General features: G+C 32.9%; 1 protein-coding gene and 7 non-coding genes across 8 annotated transcripts in view; all 8 read left to right on the forward strand.

The window, feature by feature from the left end:
* Positions 1-1,005: 1,005 nt before the first annotated feature.
* LOC113375928 (neuropeptides capa receptor-like) overlaps positions 1,006-14,475 on the forward strand; it is an 80,199-nt gene continuing 66,729 nt past the window's right edge. Inside the window, exons 1-3 of the mRNA XM_026615866.1 lie at positions 1,006-1,040; positions 2,302-2,501; positions 10,599-10,847. Of these exons, the coding sequence (XP_026471651.1) occupies positions 1,006-1,040; positions 2,302-2,501; positions 10,599-10,847 (484 nt within the window). The remainder of the gene's footprint in view (positions 1,041-2,301; positions 2,502-10,598; positions 10,848-14,475) is intronic.
* Trnah-gug lies at positions 13,025-13,096 on the forward strand. The gene has a single exon. It is a non-coding gene; the product is annotated as a tRNA-His (tRNA).
* On the forward strand, positions 13,185-13,256 carry Trnah-gug. Its single transcript has one exon. It is a non-coding gene; the product is annotated as a tRNA-His (tRNA).
* Positions 13,345-13,416, forward strand: Trnah-gug. The gene has a single exon. It is a non-coding gene; the product is annotated as a tRNA-His (tRNA).
* On the forward strand, positions 13,505-13,576 carry Trnah-gug. The gene has a single exon. It is a non-coding gene; the product is annotated as a tRNA-His (tRNA).
* Trnah-gug lies at positions 13,664-13,735 on the forward strand. The gene has a single exon. It is a non-coding gene; the product is annotated as a tRNA-His (tRNA).
* On the forward strand, positions 13,981-14,052 carry Trnah-gug. The gene has a single exon. It is a non-coding gene; the product is annotated as a tRNA-His (tRNA).
* Trnah-gug lies at positions 14,140-14,211 on the forward strand. The gene has a single exon. It is a non-coding gene; the product is annotated as a tRNA-His (tRNA).

A 14,475-nucleotide genomic window follows, 5' to 3' on the forward strand; every position in this document is an offset into this window, starting at 1 on the left:
CCACAAATAGCAACTGTTAATGAAATTATAAAATGCAGCGATTCGTTACTATTTACAGCCGCAAAGAAACTTTTATTTAAATACTTGCATTGAAATGAATGAATAATACTTGCATTGTTTTTGTATTTTATCGCGTATAATTTTTCAAGGGTTGAGTTTTTCATTAAGGTTATCCAATTTATTCAAAGTTATTTGCTTTTACCAAATTGAACGATGTTAAACGATATTTTAATTGCTACTCATCTCCACTCATTTATAATTAACCATGCTCAGATTGATGATTTATCTTTAATCTTCCATTAAATTATAATTATAGGGTTATGATAAAGATAAATTCAAATCTTTGAAGGACTTGAATGTATTTATATTCTGAAAATAGCAATTTATATACGACTAAAGGAATTAAGTATAAGAATTCCTACGTCTTGAATATTTTAATATATAGGGGAACTAGGGGCTATCTGTAACATGAGTAACTAGTAATAGGCATTTTCAATAGGATCATAATGATATTAACACTTAACCTACCAACGCCGGTCAAAATGACCGATACAGACATTTTAAATGTCAGCAAATACTTCGAGTAAAGTTCATTAGTCATAATTGGATTGGACAACTACTACTATTAGACAACTACTACAATTGGGTTGCCATCCATTTAAAAAATCCATATAATTAAATCAAAACAATTACAAGATTGTAAATGTGACAGATTGTAATTAAAAAAAAACTTAGACTATATTTATAGAATCGTAATATTTTTTCACTCTTTGATTTTAGCTATTTTTTCTATTTTCCGAAAAAAAAAATTATGTGGCCTAACTACCGCGATGGGTCAATTTGATCGACGGAAAATATTGTTATTTGGGAAGTTGTTTCAGTCAACATGTATGTGCAGATTTATATAAAATATACCAAATGAACCAGACAATATTTGAATAAATTTGTGGATGGTGTATGAAGTCAATAGTAAATATATAATAAATGGGTTTACCTATTTGGGAAATGACTAGAGAAGAGATTGTTCAATTCTTCAATTGGTCAGTTTATTCTTCTAAAACTGGCAAATTTATTCATAGATTTTAAGTAATTTGTATAAATCAAATTGCATTACTTATTACTTATTTGCTTAAGGCAAATTGCTCAAACTTCCCGTACCAAAAATTAAAATTAAAAAAAAAATAATAATTTCTTTTAGAACTCTGAATTGAATCGATTTTTGAGATTTTTAAAATTTTTGGAAAAATATTGACCTTTTTAAAATATTAGTTTTTTTATAATTTAAAATATTTTGGAAATTTTGAACTTTTTTTCAAATCAATCGCGATATATTAGCTGCGTGGAAACAAAATATAGAAGCGCGTGGGCGCCGCGTCGCAGTATAACGGGCAAACATAGAAAAGTAAACTAAATTTGTTCTTGTTATTAAAATATCTATAAAATATGTGATAATTTGATGTGCATATGTCTAATGATCATTTTTGTTTGCGAAACAAAATAAGACGTATTAAATTTAAAATTAGTATATGATAATAACGCAAACCAAAAGTTCATGATAGTACAATTTTTTGTAACGTGTCGCAAATAACGGACCTGCACAGTTTTGTTTATTGCGTTGGCTGGCAGAATAATAGCTATGACAATATTATGCAGCAGTCCTTATATGTGCTGATTAGTTTTTGGAAAAGGCAAGTCTAGCCGCTTCGAGATACGAGGCAAAAAGTGCCCAAAATGTATTTCAGTTTTTGGGAAAACGGAGCTTCCGATTTCAATGATTCTAAAAACATTTTACTTGTATTGATATGAATAAATGTTGAAATTTTTGGAAAGGCAGGTCCAGCGTTTCCGGAGATTGAATCAAAAAGTAAAGAATAATGCATTTTTGGGTCAAAAATGATCATTAGACATATGCACATTATATTATCAGATATTTTGTAGAGATTATAATAATAAGTACAAATTTTGTGTACATTTATATTGGTTCTGTACCAATGTTTACACGTTTGATTACGACGCGGCGCTTAGGCGCTTCGATATTTTGGGTTTAGAAAAAAATTTCAAAAAAAATCAAAATTAAAAAAAAATCCAATTACTCAAAAAAGTCTATTTCTCTCAAAAATTTCAAAATTCTCAAAAAGCTATTTTTTTTTTTAAATTTAGTTTTTGATACGAAAAGTTCTTGCAATTTGCCTTAAGGCACAATGCCATGCACCACTTGTTACTCAGTTTCAATTATGTTTTTATTTATAAAAATAATATGTTAATGAACATTGTGTAATAAAACTTATTACTATTTTCAAGGTCCTCGTATGTTAGTGTTCTGACGATAGTGGCATTTTCCATGGAGAGGTATTTGGCAATATGTCATCCTCTGCACTCATATACCATGTCTGGTTTGAAGAGAGCTACCAGGATCATAGCTGTTTTATGGATCACATCTTTGATCAGCGCCAGTCCTTTTGCCATATTTACTACTATCAACTACCTTTACTATCCACCAAGTAAGTAAAAGTTGAAACTTTGTTTCTATATGATGGTTAAATAGTGCATAAATATTGAAATGACACCCGTAAATATTTATCAACATTTTTTAGTATATTTATCATTTGCGACCTTCTGATCTCGCGAGCTTTTGCGCTCGAAACGGGCATACATTTATGTACATTACATACATTTATATGTATTGTTAGAGAATTTGTAGTTTTTTCTTACAATGGCATCATGCTGAAATTAATTTGTAATAACTATTAATTACACACAAAAAATTCAGATACATATTTGTCATCACATTTAAAATTGCTGGCGACGAGAACTTTTGATTTCATAGATGTTCAATGTATTATCAAACTAGTGGGGCATGCCATCGATCCTCAAAGGTACAACCGCACTGTAGATTTTTCGAAAAACCAAAATATTTTTTTTAGGCTTAAAATATACTTTGAATCTTTTAGAACATGAGGAAAAATATTTTATACCTAAAACTTTCTTGTTGTAATTATGAGCTTTTTCCAATGCGCGTCGGACTGCTCCGAACCGACACCGCTCAAATATATTAACAAACTAGTGGGGCGCATGGCATCGTGCCTTAAGGCAAATTGCTGGAACTTCTCGTATCAAAATTTTTTTTTTTTTTTAAAAGATTAACATTTTTGAAAAAATTAGATTTTTGAGAAACTATAAATTTTTGACAAAAATTTACTTTTTTTTGAAAAAAAGACTTTTTGAAGAAAAATTTATTTTGAAATATTTTGGAAACTCTGAACTTTTTTTTCAAAGCAATCGTACTGCTTTAGCTGCATAGAGACGATATATCGAAGCGCGTAAGCGCCGCGTCGCCGCCTAACGGATAAACATTGGTACGGAACTCATAGGAATGTAAACAAAATTTATACTTATTGTTAAAATCTCTATAAAATATCTGATAATTTGATGTGTACATGTCGAATGATTATTTTTGACCGCCAAATGGCTTTTTTTTTACTTTTTTTACTAGATCTCCAAAACCGCTAGACCTGCCTTCGTGAAAATTTGATCAGTTCTTCATCTTATTAATACAAGTAAAATGTTTTTTAACTTCCCGTGGGGCAAATTATAGTAATCGCAAAAAAATCGAAAATGAAAATTTTTATATATCTTTACGTTTCAAAGGTTTCTGAACATTCTGGCATATTTTAGAAAAAATGGATGTATGTGTGTGCGTGTATGTGTGTGTGTGCGGATACAAATTTTTGTCGACGATTTCGGGAACACCGATGAACCGATTTGAATAATTCAAAAAACATTCGAAACATTGATAAGGAGACGTGCTGATTAGTTTTTTGCGAAGGCAGGTCTGGCCGTTCTAAAGATACGGGGCAAAAAGTGCCAAAAATGGTAATTCAGTGTTTAAGAGAACGGAGCGTCCGATATAAATAATTCAAAAAACATTTTACTTGTATTGACAAGATAAAAAACTGATCAAATTTTAAAAAGATTTTAAAAATAAATATAAATTTTGTTTACATTCTTATGGGTTCCGTACCAAAGTTTATCCGTTAGACGGCGACGCGGCGCCGCTTCGCGTAACGCTTTGACATTTTTGTCTCTATGCAGTTAAAGCAATACGATTTCAACAAAAAAAAAAATTTTCAAAAAAAAGTAAATTTTTGTCAAACTGATAGTTTCTCAAAAATCTCATTTTTTAAGTGAATTCTTTTCAAAAATGTTAATCGTTTTCAAAAAAATAATAATTTTTGGTACGGGAAGTTCCAGCAATTTGCCTTAAGGCACGATGCCATGCGCTCCACTAGTTGAATTAGTCAAATCAGACGCTCCGTTCTCTTAAAAACTGAGTTACCGTTTCTGGCACTTTTTGCCCCATATCTTTGGAATGGATAGACCTGCCTTTGCCAAAAACTAATCAGCACGTCTCCTTATCAATACGAATCGAATGTTTTTTGAATTATTCAAATCGCTTCATTCATTTTTCCGAAATCGTCGACGAAAATTTGTATCCGCACACACACACATATACGCACATACACACACACATACACACACATACATCCATTTTTTCTAAGGTATGCCAAAATGTTCAGAAGGTTTTGAAACGTAAAGATATATAAAAATTTTCATTTTCGATTTTTTTGCGATTACTATAACTTGCTCTACGGGAAGTTAAAAACATTATAAAGCAAAATGGCCATATGTATCATCTTGAACATACTAAAATATGTTATTATTAAATATTTATATTGCATAAATAAACTGTAAAAGCATTTTTAACCAATAGATGATCAATGCAGAGTCAACACATATATAAAGGTTGACTACATTGCGGCTGATGTTGCTGGGAATAATTTAAACGATGGCCTAAGCAATATTTTATAAATGAAAATAGTTTTGGATATTAATATTGGCATCTAAACATGTAATTTTTGTCTTGAAGTCGATTATAAACGTCTTAAGCATACCGAACGGTCTTTGCGCCAAAAGTAGGACGCTCTGATATAAATTCATCAAGGGAAGAAAATAAGAAAAAAATTATAAAAATAAAAAGGCATCTATATATTGCTGGGATATCAGATTAATAGTAAAAATATTAAACTGACATTTTTTTATTTTTTCTTATCTATAATTAATTTCAAATCTTCAAACGAGTTTTTCTCCAAACATGATTTTACAACGCGGCACGCAAAATAACTACAACAATTTAAACTTTTTTTATTCGAATTTTTGTTTAAATGTAATTTAAAATTACATTTTTTAGTACCCATCATATCGGAACTTTTGTTGAAATTCAACTATTTTGAATAAAGTGCTCGCCAAACAAACAAAAATCGATATTTTTTAAATCCGCTATAATAAGAACTTTAAAATGTTATTTCAAATATACTATTAAAAATTTGAATTGTTGTAGTTATTTTGCGTGCCGCGGATTTGACGCGGCTCGCCGAAATGGCTTTAGTACCACCTTTTTTACTTTTTTTTCTTACAATTATATTTTATTTTGTTACTTTAAGTACAACAAATAACTATCTTCAATATCATGATTTTATTACTTTTTCTTCCGCCCGAACAAAAATGGTAAAAACATACGTTTTTTAACGCATAAAATACATAAGAATGTTTACATTAACAAGAAATGCCGAATGAAACCATCTATTTCTTGCGATTAGAAATATATACATTTTTAAAATGAATTACAAATTTAAAATTCATATTTTAAATAAAAAAATCTGAAAAACGTTTTTTTAAAAATTGAATTACCGTTTTTGACCATTTTTGCCTTTTATTTTCGAAATGGCTGGACCTATTTTCGACCAAAAATTAACCAACACGTCTATCTATCAATAGGAATCTGAAGTTATTTTAATAATTCAAACCGGTTGATCCGTGCACCCGAAATCGTGCATGAAAAATTGTAGTCAAACATACACACACACATGCAACCGTTTTTTCCAATGTTCAGAAACCTTTGAAATGTAAAGATTTTCGTTTTTTTGCGATGTTTATAACTTACTGTACTGGAAGTTAATAATTTCAGTAGTGAACAAATAATTATCAAAACATAATTTAAACGTCTATGAATATTTAGGCCGTTGGCTTCGACATTGTTTTTGGCAGGTGTGACACTGCTGTGCTGAACAGCGAGCCGATGAGTAGCGCTACTGAACGTACCAAGCACAACAACGCGTTTAAGATTTTGCAATTCTTATCAATACAAAATGTATTGAAGAATTAAAAATTACAATATAAAATTATAATTTTGATAAATTTCACTTAGGGTGGTAATTTTTGTATAAATTCTCGACGCACTATATTTCGTATGTAGGCGACACCGGTATTCACCTGTGGGCGAAGCTTGTAGTAAAAGGATTATAAAATATAAAAATAGTTGTACAAAACATGAAATAGTCAAACAACTGGCATATACCGATTTAATCAGAATACGTTGGTAGAGATTAAAGTTCGAGTGCATGCACAGAGCTTTCTTCATACAAACCCACATAGAGATTACAGCTAGTGTACATACTTAGCGATTCCTTCGTACGAACGCACATAGAGATTAGAGCTGTCGACGGCGTAGATACTTAGAGATTTCTTCATACGAACAAATAGCAGAATAGGAGTTCTAATTGCAAGTAGAATAAGTTTTTTTGTTGTTGATGCGCGCTTCCTCTATTCGTTAAATATTCATAGCTAAAAAATGTATGATTTGCGGATCTAACTAATGGTGCATGCCGTCGTACCAAGGCAAATTCCCGGAACTTTCCGTACCGAAAACCAAAATTTAAAAAAAAACTTTAAATTTTTTTAAAAACTTTGAAAAAGTTAGAACTTTGAGAACTTTGAAATTTTTGAAAGAAATTTGACTTTTTTAAAAAATTCGTTTTTTTATATTTTATTTTTTTTAAAAAATATGTTAAAGCAATCGCGCTGCATAGCTGTTTCAGAGTCGAAATATCGAAGCGCGTATTCGTTTTTTTATATTTTATTTTTTTTAAAAATATGTTAAAGCAATCGCGCTGCATAGCTGTTTTAGAGCCGAAATATCGTAATCCGTAATCATTTTTGACCGCCAAATGGCATTATTTTTTTTTTCACTTTTTTATTGGATCTCCAGAACTGCTGGATCTGCCTTCACAAAATTTTCACTAGTTGTTCATTTCATCAATACAAGTTAAATGTTATTTAAATCATTCAAACAGGACGCTCCATCCTCTTAAACACTGAAATACCATTTTGGGCACATTTTGACCCTTAGACACGGCTGGACCTCGAATGCTTTTTGAGTCATCCAAATCGGTTTATCCGTGTTCTCGAAATCGTAGACTAAAAATTGTTACCGCACATACACATACATCCATTTTTTTCTAATCTATGCCAAAATGTTCAGAAACCTTTGAAAACTAAAAATATATAAAAAAATATATTTTCGATTTTTTGCGATTAATATAACTTACCCCACGCAAAGTTAATTATAAACAGATTTCATTTTATATTTTTGTATTACGTGAAATAGACTCAAACACGATTTTGCCGTAAATGTATACATTGTTTTAAATGAAATCGCTGTGAACATAAGCCGCCTTCGCAGCGATCAGTTTCTTTGAAATTTTAAACAAACAGAATGAAAGCAAGTATTGTTAATCACTGAATAGTATATATTTTCAAAAGCGACTATTCCATTCTATAATAAAAACCGCTTTGCGTATTTTATTGTTTCGATTTTCACATTCGTTATAAAAGTTGTAATTGGTAGTGATAGAGTAGCACGCTTTGAATGCACTTTTCACCTACCCGTGGGTTAAGTTTTAGTAATCGCAAAGAAATCGAATTTTTTTTGTTTTGCATATCTTTACGTTTCAAGACATTCTGGAATTTGTATTCCAACATTTTGGATATCAATTATCTGTTCACAATGGGATCAACCGATTTGAATGATTCAAAAAGCTATTGATCGATATATCTTAATACTAAGTACCAATTTCGTATACATTTCTATGGATTCCGTATCAAGATTTTTAGATTTTGACCGTTAAAAAGACGCGCCCAGTGATCTACATCAGCTCACAACATAAATTTTTCTCTCATGCACAGAAGAATGTTTTTCACAAGTTACTCAGTTATTATACATTATTGTTTTTATCATTATTATTATTATTATTTTAATTATTTATTTAATTTATTCATTTAATTTATCTATCTTGTATTTTTATTAACTTTCCGTAGGGCAAGTTATAGTAATCGCAAAAAAATCGAAAATGAAGATTTTTATATATCTTTACGTTTCAAAACCTTCTGAACATTTTGGCAAAGCTTGAATGTTAGTGTGTGTGTGTGTGTGTGCGTGTGTTCGGATACAAATTTTTGTCGACGATTTCGGGAACACGGATGAAGCGATTTGAATAATTCAAAAAGCATTCGATTTGTATTGATAAGGAGACGTGCTGATTAGTTTTTGGCAAAGGCAGGTCCAGCCGTTCCAAAGATACGGGGTAAAAAGTGCCAAAAACGGTAACCTAGTTTTTAAGAGAACGAAGCGTCCGATTTGAATAATTCAAAAAACATTTTACTTGTATTAACAAGTTGAAGAACTGATCAAATTTTCATGAGGGCAGATCTAGCGGTTGCGGAGATCTAGTAAAAAAAAGTAAAAAAAAATGCCATTTGACGGTCAAAAATGATCATTAGACATGTGCACATCAAATTATCAGATATTTTATAGAGATTTTAACAATAAGTATAAATTTTGTTTACATTCCTATGAGTTCCGTACCAATGTTTACGCTTTAGACGGCGACGCGGCGCTTACGCGCTTCGATATTTTGTCTTTATCCAGTTAAAGCAGTACGATTGCTTTGAAAAAAAGTTTAGAATTTCCAAAATATTTCAAAATAAATGATTTAAGATAGAATGATTTAATATGGTTCGAAATTCTATTAAAAGTATCAAATCATTGATCAACTTTTATTGATTATTATTGATTATTTTTAATTACTCGAATTTTGAATTGCGGTACGGGAAGTTCCAGCAATTTGCCTTAAGGCACGATGCTTTATTTGCCTCAAGACAGAATTCCACTTACAACTAGTTTCTTTTTTTTTTGTTAGCATAAGCCTGAATAGAAACATATTTTAAAAACAGCTAAGCGGTAGAAAATACAATGTTTTTCAAACCGCCTAAGCTTGAAGAAAATTGATTAAAATATTTCAAAACTTCAATCATACTGTATTAATTTTATATATTTTCACAATTTAAAATCATTACCAAGTGTCTACGTAAATAAATACAAAATACGATACACTCTTATATTTTCTACAAAATACAAGGTATCTCGATACATACAAAACTCGTGGCTCACTTTTAATTAATATATTATATATACAAATATATTTCGCTAACAATATATACTATTTTGTCCGTTCTCTATAATCTCATTAAATTTCTATTTCGTGCTTAGTGTTTTTGCATTCGTGCCATATTTATGAAACAGAAATATATGTAGGTGATATCTGCATATATTAAGCTTTTGCTGTGTAAAAATTTGGTTTTGAAGTTTTAAATAATGAGTTCACAATTAAATATAATATAGTATTGCCAAATTTTCTCTACACATAAATAAAAGTTTACCCAAAAACTTTCTTAAGTTTAAGGGGGTTGTTCGTTTTTTATTTATTTTTTCTCGATTTTGAGATTTTTTGAAAAAAATCATTTCAATATCTATTTTTTTGACGAAGTTATAGATATATATATATCTCTATATGTATGATCTACTGAAACCGTTTTTTTCATCGCTCCGCGAGCTATTGTATGCCAGCTGCTCTCTTTTTCATTATAATACGTAATGCACATGACCTTTTTAATGTGTCAGCACTTTTGAACACCATGGTGTATTAGTACATTAAATTAAATGGTGTATTTAGTACATTATATTAAAAACTTTAAATATGTTTTTATCAAATTGACTTTTTTCAATGCGGTGCCACAAATTAAAAAAAAACTACAAGTCGGATCGACTTGCATTTTTTTTAATATGTTCACCATTGCAATACCTAGTCCCCCTACCGCAAACAACTTGATAACATTACGCAAAAAAAAAATTGCGAAGCTTCTCGTCCCAAAAAGAGGCCCTTTTTAACACTTTTTTTTAAATAGCTGCCATTTTTTTCCTTCTTGCTTTTTTTCTTTTATTTTGGTAGGGGGACTGGATTCAAACTTCTTTTTCAACGTAGTTTTGTTTTTTTTTTGTTTCAAGCGATGCACAACGGATTTATCTGTGGCACCGCAAAAGAGATCGATTTTGCAATGCCCACTTTGGAGCCCCCTTTGGAGAACGAAGCGTCCGATTTGAATAATTCAAAAAACATTTTACTTGTATTAACAAGTTGAAGAACTGATCAAATTTTCATGAAGGTTAACCTGTTAACAAATGACAGCGACAAAAAAAATAAAAAATTTCTTAATATTCTAGTATTTTGTAATTTTTGTTTAAAAAAACCGCAAGTCTCTATGATCAATACATTTCGAGAAAAACAAAAACAAATACCTTGCATTTTTTGTAACAAAAAAAGAACAACCCCCTTAAGGCTGACGTGAGCTATTATATTTCCCAGATACAACAGACATAGCAACGGAGTCAGCCTTCTGCGCATTGTTGTACCTACCGGAAGGTCTGCATCTGTACGAAGCCTCCGGGCTGCTGTTTTTCCTGGCGCCAATGCTGGTCATGATGGTTCTGTACGCGCGAATGGGGCTACGTATCAGGCGAGCGAAAAAACACACCCTCGGCAAGGGAGTGCGAGGTTCTGTGCACGGAGAGGCAAGGCAGGCACAGCACCGGAAACCTATTATACGGATGCTAGGTGAGCTTTTTTAGAATTTTTTTTGTGTATTATGGTGTGTTGCATGAATTAAATCATGTATGTAAAGATTAATGAATTATCAAATGAATATTTGGAACTCGTAATTAATGGATTTATATGTTGAACATTTCTTGGATTTTTCATATATCAAGGACGTATATTTCTCATGCGGACGTATTACAATTCTATACTCATGCGGACGTTTATAATTTTATACGCTTTTATAAGAATTATAAAATTTAATATTTTTCAATGCCGTTCAAGTACTTGCTCGTGCTTGTACGTTTGAATCCTGATTACGGCAATGTAATAACATTGTCTGGGCAAAGCCATTTTTAAGTTTTCTATGATTCAAAATTTTAGTCCTTCAAACAAACTAATAGCGTGAAAGGCTCTTTGTTATGGACCAAGAGCCAGTGAATCTTTTGAATAACGGTGTTCCTGTAAAGCTGAAAATTTTTGTACAGGTGATTCTTAATGTGCTAAGTACGGAAACGACAGGCAGGTTTTAGCCCTGCACATCATGGTCGTCCAGGCGTTTGAAAGCGTAAAAAACACCCGAAAATTAAACTTGTTCCTGTAAGGTTCAAATTTTTATACGATGCAATTTACTCATTGAGAAGTTCGAAAATCATTCTGCCAGACCATTTCGACAAGTACCTGCCAGACGAGCCGGAAAGTGAGCAAAATATACCCCAAAATAAATTTTATCCTTTAAAGCTGAAATTTACATATGTGTTTATCTAAGCAATTCTAAAAAGGTCTGTGCAATTGCCAGACCATTCTAGCTAGCATAAGCCCTTGCCAGACGAGGGCAAAAATGCTATGGCGGGAGGGCGAGTAATAGGCGTTGCATGAAAACTTATAGCATATATTCAAACTATATTATGAAAAATTATAAATTATGATCAAAATAAATTTAATTAGTCACAATAAAATATATATTAGCATGAAGTAATCATCATTATTAGATATATCGCTAATTAATACTTCATCGTCATAAGATTCGGCATTGCTGACTTATCGTCTATAAACCAAAACAAATTTAAATGTATTAATAATGTAATAAGATATAAAATATTACAAATTTAAAAATTTTAACATTACCGCCTATGTGTTGATCAGCTCCGTTTGCATCCTCCTCAGTAATGCGAGAAGGATGTTGTGATATTATTTCAAAAATTGAAGAAGGAACGGTATCTCCCACAAACCAATTGAAATCAAATATTTCTTCAATCAATATCCAGCCAGTATTTTGAGGTTTAAGAATTGTTGGTACTTTTAAATGACTATTTGAAAACTATATGTACTCGTGCAGCATGTGCTGCCGTTAAAATAGACATTATTTTTTCGAAATATTACCAAATGTTTTTGGTATATTTTTCATTGAATGCAGTAAATAAAATCCATCAAAAACAACAGCTTCATACCAAAGTGTTTCGTTATCAGTTATATTTGCTTGTAAGACTTCAATCATTGCTGATTTCGCGGCTTTATAGATAGTTCCATCTGCGTGGCAAAGTGACATTAAAACTAGTTGGTATTCGTATTTTGCCTTGAGGCAAGTTACATGAACTTCCCGACTTAATCAATAAAAAATAAATTAATTAATGAGTGATTAAGAGTATTACGAGTGAATTTATTACACGTAATTGAAAACGAACGAACACGTTAACTTGGAATATTTTCTAAAAGCAAATTATCACGAATCAATAATTTTTATAATTGAACCAGTTTTTGTAGGACTTTAATGGTTCAGAATGTTCATCAAACCAAATATTCTATCGTTATACCAAGTAAATCGTCTAATTTTAATTTTAACAAATGTGAAAATGACTACTCATTCTCTCAAACTTCGATGAATTTTTAAAATTAAACTACTTGTCGTAATGCGGTGGTAACCCAGGTTCGAATCCTGGTCACGGCAGTCATTTTTAAGCCTTTTGTGGTGCAAAATACTAGTCCTCCAAAAAAATCGATAGCATGAAAGGGTATTTGTAAAGTGTCCCAGGTAGCCGTGATCGATCGTCTAGTGGTTAGGACCCCACGTTGTGGCCGTGGTAACCCAGGTTCGAATCCTGGTTACGGCAGTCATTTTTAAGCCTTTTGTGGTGCAAAATACTAGTCCTCCGAAAAAATCGATAGCATGAAAGGGTATTTGTAATGTGTCCCAGGTAGCCGTGATCGTCTAGTGGTTAGGACCCCACGTTGTGGCCGTGGTAACCCAGGTTCGAATCCTGGTCACGGCAGTCATTTTTAAGCCTTTTGTGGTGCAAAATACTAGTCCTCTAAAAAAAATCGATAGCAGGAAAGGGTGTTTGTAACGTGTCCCAGGTAGCCGTGATCGTCTAGTGGTTAGGACCCCACGTTGTGGCCGTGGTAACCCAGGTTCGAATCCTGGTCACGGCAGTCATTTTTAAGCCTTTTGTGGTGCAAAATACTAGTCCTCTAAAAAAAATCGATAGCAAGAAAGGGTGTTTGTAACGTGTCCCAGGTAGCCGTGATCGTCTAGTGGTTAGGACCCCACGTTGTGGCCGTGGTAACCCAGGTTCGAATCCTGGTCACGGCAGTCATTTTTAAGCCTTTTGTGGTGCAAAATACTAGTCCTCAAAAAAAAATCGATAGCAAGAAAGGGTGTTTGTAACGTGTCCCAGGTAGCCGTGATCGTCTAGTGGTTAGGACCCCACGTTGTGGCCGTGGTAACCCAGGTTCGAATCCTGGTTACGGCAGTCATTTTTAAGCCTTTTGTGGTGCAAAATACTAGTCCTCCGAAAAAATCGATAGCATGAAAGGGTATTTGTAATGTGTCCCAGGTAGCCGTGATCGTCTAGTGGTTAGGACCCCACGTTGTGGCCGTGGTAACCCAGGTTCGAATCCTGGTCACGGCAGTCATTTTTAAGCCTTTTGTGGTGCAAAATACTAGTCCTCTAAAAAAAATCGATAGCATGAAAGGGTGTTTCTAACGTGTCCCAGGTAGCCGTGATCGTCTAGTGGTTAGGACCCCACGTTGTGCCGTGGTAACCCAGGTTCGAATCCTGGTTACGGCAGTCATTTTTAAGCCTTTTGTGGGCAAAATACTAGTCCTCCGAAAAAATCGATAGCATGAAAGGTATTTTATAATGTGTCCCAGGTAGCCGTGATCGTCTAGTGGTTAGGACCCCACGTTGTGGCCGTGGTAACCCAGGTTCGAATCCTGGTCACGGCAGTCATTTTTAAGCCTTTTGTGGTGCAAAATACTAGTCCTCCGAAAAAATCAATAGCATGAAAGGGTATTTGTAACGTGTCCCAGGTAGCCGTGATCGTCTAGTGGTTAGGACCCCACGTTGTGGCCGTGGTAACCCAGGTTCGAATCCTGGTCACGGCAGTCATTTTTAAGCCTTTTGTGGTGCAAAATACTAGTCCTCTAAAAAACATCGATAGCATGAAAGGGTGTTTGTAACGTGTCCCAGGTAGCCGTGATCGTCTAGTGGTTAGGACCCCACGTATGGCCGTGGTAACCCAGGTTCGAATCCTGGTTACGGCAGTCATTTTAAGCCTTTTGTTATGCAAAATACTAGTCCTCCGAAAAAATCGATAGCATGAAAGGTATTTCTAATGTGTCCCAGGTAGCCGTGATCGTCTAGTGGTT

The sequence above is a fragment of the Ctenocephalides felis genome, unplaced genomic scaffold (genome assembly GCF_003426905.1).
Source record: "Ctenocephalides felis isolate EL2017-DRISC unplaced genomic scaffold, ASM342690v1 CF-g0.4_SCAFFOLD_01886, whole genome shotgun sequence".
NCBI classification, from domain to species: Eukaryota; Metazoa; Arthropoda; class Insecta; order Siphonaptera; family Pulicidae; genus Ctenocephalides; species Ctenocephalides felis.